At 38.6% G+C, this 7,353-nt stretch overlaps 1 protein-coding gene across 1 annotated transcript; it reads right to left on the reverse strand.

Annotated features, from left to right (window-relative positions):
- Positions 1-4,307: 4,307 nt before the first annotated feature.
- On the reverse strand, positions 4,308-5,060 carry LOC133831980 (uncharacterized). The gene has a single exon (XM_062262380.1). It carries the CDS (start codon positions 5,058-5,060, stop codon positions 4,308-4,310), a length of 753 nt encoding a protein of 250 aa, XP_062118364.1.
- Positions 5,061-7,353: the final 2,293 nt, after the last annotated feature.

Raw genomic sequence — 7,353 nt, forward strand, 5'->3', positions numbered from 1 at the left:
GTCCTACTAGCTAAGTAGGTCATATGCCCATAATCTATTTGGGGTCTTGTTAGTCATATGGGTCATATGCCCAAGCCTACAAACATACATATTCATAACATATTTTATAACATATTTCATAACATCAAACATAAGCATAAAACATATAGATTCTATCCTATTTTCCTTACCAAAGTTACCGGGATGTGAGGACAGAGTTGGGACTTTTGGAACACTCCTAAAACCATATATAACAGGGTGAGTAGATTTGAAGAAAAAGAAATGAAAGGAATGGAAGGACTAAACCTTGAGAAAAAAATACTTACCAAAACCTTTTTGCTCAAGAACTTAGATTTCCTAACCAAAATAAAAATTAAGGTTAGAGGCTGAGTAGAAGACTATGAGAACTTAAAAGAACAAGTACAGAAATGAACTAGAGTTTTGGGTTACCTTGAAGACTTGTAAGACCAATCTACACCTCAAACCGAAATACTATAAAACCTTACTTCCCAAAGTGTTTGATAAGCTTATGATGATCAAGCTTATGATTCCCCAACTCAGGTGTTTACACTCTCACACTCACTTAGCACTCGCAGCCTTTGAACTTAGAGCAAAAGATGAATAATGGCTGGGTACTAGGTCCTATTTATAGAGTTTAGGAATGAAAGGATCTTAATTTTACTTGAATAAAAATAATAGCTTTTTAGGTGAAAATAATTTGAATAATCGTTCAGCAGAGGCTGAAGACTCGTTCAAAAAGGTGCTGGACTTATCAAGAGGTTGAATGGCTGAATGGAAAACAAATTCAAAATGTTTCAAAATATGCTGAAGGAGGCGATATATCGCCAGGGCCAGTATGCCCGAGGCTGTCGTGCATTGTCTCGTGTTTTCCGTATCTACGTGCTGCGATATATCGCCCCCTATAGCTGCGATATATCGGCACACGCTGATTAATTAAACACGAAATTACACATTTTTAGCTAAGTTTGAATGGAGTAAACAGCCTTGACTAAGCCCTCAACGTATTCAAAGCTGCTGATTGACCTTATAGCATTCAAACTTTTACCCTTATTAAATTTAATCCTCAAAATACTTAATCCTTAATCATCCATACATAACATGTGCTTAAAATCCTATTGGTCCTTATCTAAACCTTATAGTATAATATATATTATCCTTAATATCAGTCATATAATCAAACCTTAGGTTAACATTAATATTCTTAAACTATAGGTTAAACTTAGAAAATCTACAAGTACTACTATGAGTGTCCAAATAATTCCCGGTCTGAACCAAAAATCCACAGTTACAAAGATAATGCTATAAATACTATAATACTACTATCTAACTAGCTAAGTAAAGTTCTTGGACTCTACAATTCTCCCTTACTAAAAAGAATTTTGTCCTCGAAATTTACTTACCAAATAACTCCGGATACCGGCCTTGCATGTCCTCCTCCAACTCCCACGTTGCCTCTCGTTCAGAACTGTTACTCCCTAGGACTTTGACTATAGGAAAGCTCTTGGACCGTAACTGCTTCATCCCTCTATCTAGGATGCTAACCGTTCGTTCCTCGTAACTTAAGTCTTTCTGGAGTGCTATCGTATCGTACTTGAGGACGTGAGATGAGTCTGACACATATTTGCGTAGCATCAAGATGTGGAACACGTTGTGACTATCGGCTAGTCCTGGCGGTAGGGCTAGTCTATACGCAACTGGTACCACTTTGTCCAATATCTCAAAAGGACCTATGAATCGGGGACTAAGCTTGCCTTTCTTCCCAAACTGCTTGACACCTTTCATAGGAGATATCTTCAGGAAGACTTGATCTCCAACTAGGAATTCCACATCGCGTCGCTTGGCATCCGCATAGCTTTTCTGACGGCTTTGAGCAGCAAGCATACGCTGTCTAATAAGCGTTACTGCTTCTTGAGCTTGTCTAACAGCTTCGGGCCCTAGAAGTTGCCTTTCTCCTACCTCGTCCCAGTGCAACGGTGATCGGCACCTTCTTCCATACAACAACTCATAAGGTGCCATCCCGATCATTGACTGGTAGCTGTTGTTGTACGAGAACTCGATCAGCGGCAAGTACTTGTTCCATGATCCTTCGAAATCAAGTACACACGCGCGTAGCATATCCTCTAAAATCTGAATCGTACGCTCGGACTGCCCATCGGTCTGAGGATGGAAAGCTGTACTAAGACTTAACTTAGTACCCATAGCTTGCTGTAAACTTCCCCAAAATCTCGACGTAAACACTGATCCTCTATCTGACACTATCGTCTTGGGGATTCCATGCAATCGTACAATCTCTTGGATGTAGATGTCTGCATATTGGTCTACCGTGTATGAAGTTCTAACAGGCAGGAAATGAGTCGACTTGGTTAGTCTATCTATTACTATCCAAGCGGAATCATGCTGCTTATTCGTCTTTGGCAGACCCGTCACGAAGTCCATGGCTATGTCGTCCCACTTCCATTCTGGTACGCTAAGTGGTTGCAATAAACCTGCAGGCCACTGATGCTCCGCTTTCACTTGCTGGCATACAAGACACTTAGACACAAACTCTGCTATGTCCTTCTTCATCCCTGGCCACCAATAGATTGCCTTGATGTCATGAGTCATCTTGGTAGACCCTGGATGAACTGAGTACGGGGTGCTGTGCGCTTCTTCCAGAATCGTCTTCTTAATACTTTGATCATTTGGCACGCATACCCGATCCTTATATCTCAATAAGCCTTGGCTAGATATTGAGAAATCAGTATTCTTGCCTTCTCTGACTGCTTCGAGGTCCCGGGAGTAAGGTTTAGGTCAAGAACCTTTTATTGCTCATTTTCATTTATGGAAGTTATATTTGGATATGACTAGGTGACCGCTAAGAAATCAATGGATCGATTGTTCTCATGGGTCGTTCTTTTATTATTTCTCGCTCCAACTAGAGGTAAGAAAACTACAACCAGTATGTGACACGCATGGTTATTAATGAGGCATGTTGAGTGTTATATATGTGGACAATGATTGCATATTAAATGCTTAGCAATCTTGCTTATCTGTGAATGGCACTAACCTATGAGTCAGGAATCGAGAATGGTGTCAGTATTGACTGTGAAGTTGTGACTAATTAGTCATGTTCGACAGTAGTACTGAGCATTGGTCGTATGGTATTGACTTAGAACGGTATTGGTGTGTTTAACGCAAGCCGAAAAGATTAGATCTAATCAACATAAGCATTATCATCATAAGCATGAAATGCTTGACCGTCCTTAAGTTCGATGAACACAGAAGCGCTTATCTAGTCTAAAGACTAGTTACTTAGAGCTAGGGCCAGAAGGCCTAGGTGACTGCATCGTCACATCGTCACGTGGCATAGTCTAAAAAGCTTTGAGAGAGTATTAAGATAAATAATACTGACTCGTGAACTTGGCAGATTTTAACTGCTAAACCACGTAAAAAGCTTGTGAATTTTTCTGTTTTTTCTTTAACATTGTTTAGTGTTCTTCAGATCTAAGTTGACTAAAAACGGCGTTAACACTATACCCCTATTTTTTTTAGAAAAGTTTAATTACATATTTATCTTTATGTAAAACTACTAAAATATACAATTTTAAACATTAATTATGTTTATAAAATTTAAGTTTAAATAAGTACTTCCGACTTATCTAAAATCTAATGTAATTATGAACTAAAAAAAATTAAAATTAAGCATCTTTAAGTTTTGAAATTTTTTATCAATGAAAAAATACAATATTGAGATTTCATCAATGAAAGAATCATCTTATATAAATGTAAATTTTTCTATACTTTTAAAGAATACTCAATTTTGTAAATAGAAATGGGTATCTTTATTAAAACAAATTAATAAATAAAATACGATGTACTTTTTTAATGAAAATATAACCTTCATTAAAATAGAACGTTTAGCAATACATCACTAAACTAAGAGGGGGCATTACTCTCCCTAAACATACGGTCATAAATAACATAGGATGCTTGTGCCAAGTAATGAGCACCTCTATTCACAGAGCTCTTAATAAAACACAACGAAACATTATGCAAATCAGATAACAAAATCTTACAATCTTGAATGACCACTCCAAAATAAGAACTCATCTGAATTGAGCTCCTTAAAGCGTGTATCACACTAAGGCAGTCAGTCTCAATAACAAAATGTTGCTCATGTCGTCCCTAAACCTAACTCAGGGCCTCCTTCATCCCAATTGCTTCGGCCACCTCAGGCTGAATTTGACCAAGTTTACACACTACTTTTTCCTCCACCAATCTACCGTCTACTCCCTTTGCAACCAAGTTGTAGCTAAATCTCATAAGATCTATGAAAAGGGATCAATGTTAACCTTGATAGTGTTCTCATGAGGCTTAACCCAATGATCACTCCCGTCCCCCGGAAGCAAAGACTCTATAGAGACATCAAAATTTATATCCTGAGCATTAGTCCAATTTTCAAGGCAAAGTAAAGCTAATGTAACCAAAGCAGTTACGGTTACTCCTTTTTTATTCCAAACCAAATTGTTTCTCGCCCGCCAAAGAGCCCAACAGACAGTTGTTATCTTCCCCACTCTGTTGTGATCAAATCTTTGAAGAATGGCATCAAGCCAGACATCAAACACCTCAAAATCACCTACTTTCACATCTAAAATCAAGATGCCCCAAACATCTTGGGAAAAAGAGTAGCTAACTAGGTTGTGGTAGATAGACTCCACGACCATATTACAAGATGGGCAATACATGTCAATAGTTACATGTTTCAAATGCAATTGTGATTTTGTGGGTAAGCACCCTAAAACCACCCTCCACAAAAGATTCTTCACTTTATGAGGCACCTTTAATCGCCAGAGTTGTCTCCAAAAGCCCGAGTGATCCTCCCCTTCATTACCTTCTTTATCCCTCTTAATACCATGGTATGCACTCTTGATAGAATACAACCCAGACTTTTCCCCATCCCAAATCCAACTATCATCATAAATATTTGAACTCAAGGGAATGCTCAAAATAAGAAGAGCATCTCTATCACCAAATAGATCTTTGAATGCATACTCATCCCACTCCCTCCTATCAATTTTCATCTAATTGGAAACCTTAAAGCCTTCTAAAGATGGGCTAAAAGTTTTCACTAGTGGATCATCTTTATCAGGGAGCCATGGCTCAATTGTAACGCCCTACTACCTAGGGACCGTTACGCTGTGCATTTTAAATAGTGCAAAACTCGCTAAACGAGTCATTTGGCCATAATCGTGTAACTAAATGTGATTAACGGTTTAGAGTTAAATTTTTTGGTCAAAGATACATAGTTTCACTAAAATGTTTACTGTATATATTGGGATCCCAAAATATATTTTAAATATTAATTACAATAAAAGATTTACAACCAGCCGACCTAAGCAGAAAAATAGGGTTTAACCCTAGTTCCTCTTTAAACCCTCGGCCGTGGTGGTCGAGCAACCACATATGTACATCGCCACCTAAGCTCTCCAACTCAAGGATGGTCCATCTTTCTTTTGCCTTTACCTGCACCACATAGCACCCGTGAGCCGAAGCTCAGCAAGAAAATTCAAACACATGCTTATAAGCAAATAATAACATGTCACCAAATCATAACAAGCATGCCTAGTAGTAATAACCCTATTCATGCATGCACACAGGTACAGATAAATGATTATGGAGTCCTGCTCTCTGAGGTAGATGACTAATAAGTCTATCTCTGAGGCAAACGACTAATAAGTCTCTCTTAGGTAGATGACTACTAAGTCTATCTCTGTATAGATGACTAATAAGTCTATCTCTGAGGCAGACGACTAATAAGTCACTCTCTGAATAGATGACTATTAAGTCGCTCTGTGAATAGATGACTAATAAGTCTATCTCTGGATAGATGACTAATAAGTCTATCTCTGTATAGATGACTCATAAGTCTACCTCTGGGGATCCGCTCCCTAAGCCATGTGACGTTTCAGTCACCTAAGCCTTTTGGCCCTAGCTCTACGTAACTAGCCTTTAGACTAGACAAGCGCTTTAGTTTTCTTCGACCTTGGGGTCGGTCAAGCATTTAATGCTTATGTTGATTAGATCTGATCATTTTGGATTGCGTTAAACACGCTAATATAGTTCTTGACTCGTAAGCCAATACCATACGACCAGTGCTCAGTACTATTGCCGATCTTGACTGATAAGTCACAGCTTCACAATCAATACTGACACCGTTGTCATTCCCTGACTAATAAGTCAGTGCTTCCTCAATGAGGTAATGCAAATAGACATATATCATATGTCAAATATCAAGATATAAGGCATTCAGCATGCTTAATCAATAATCACAAGCATAATTATAATCATGCACAATTACAGAGACTCAAGCTCTGGAAAATTCCATATTTCACCTTCATGCCATGCCATAATCACATATATTTCATGCATCACATACTGGGTGCAGTTTTCTTACCTTTGATCCAAGCATAGGTTACCAATAAACGACCCTCAAGCATGATCCTGTTTCCAAGACCCTAGCGATAACCTAGTCACAACCATAATATAAAACCTCATCAAAATGAGTAAATAAATACTTCCAGACCCAAACTTATTTTCCTGGATGTCGAATCCTACTCAACTGGGTAGTAGGATCGATCCCATGACTTTAGAATTAAGTTCTCACAGCTAAAAACCAAATCTGGCCAAAAATGCATAAGCAAGTCGTGACTTGGCTCTGAGGGTCGCGACTTACCCCCAAGTCAGAGATCATTTGCCTGGGCTTCAAGGTGTGGGCCGCGACTTGGCCCCTCTTGGGTCGTAGTGCTCCCCCCAGGCATAGCCTCCTTGGCTCCTGGTTCATCCCGGTCACAACTTGCTAGAACAAGGTCGCGACTTGACCACAAAACCACCCATTTTCCGCGGTTTTTCCCACTTAAAATCCTCCAAAAATCTATCCAAGCATATCCAAATCCCAAAATCAAAGTTCCCAAACATCCTAATTTCCCAAAACCATGAAAACTCAAGTCTCAATCCATCCAAAACTCATCCAAACATAAAATACAATCAAATCTTAAAAACTTTAAAAACTTAGAGGTTATAACTTGGATTACCTCCGATTGAGTCGTTTCCCAACTAAATCCTCCGGCTAGTTCTGATGAGGACACCAAGACTAAAAATCCAAGTCAAGTTCCAGTTGATCCAAGTCAAGAGGGGAGGAATGATGAGGACACCAGTTTAGGAGCTTGATCAATATTTAGCTTCCTGTAATGAGTCTTTTTATTTTTAATCACGTTTTTTATTTAGTCTTTGTTTTGTGATAAGTCAAATATTTGACTTGTGTGAGTCCAATAGTCCTTTTGTCTTTAATTTTCGGTTTTTATTAGGAAGACAAAG

Source organism: Humulus lupulus, chromosome 4 (genome assembly GCF_963169125.1).
Source record: "Humulus lupulus chromosome 4, drHumLupu1.1, whole genome shotgun sequence".
NCBI classification, from domain to species: Eukaryota; Viridiplantae; Streptophyta; class Magnoliopsida; order Rosales; family Cannabaceae; genus Humulus; species Humulus lupulus.

Excerpts from the sequence above, each read along its gene's own strand:
- LOC133831980 (XM_062262380.1), bottom strand. The coding sequence starts at position 5,060 with ATGAAAATTGATAGGAGGGAGTGGGATGAGTATGCATTCAAAGATCTA.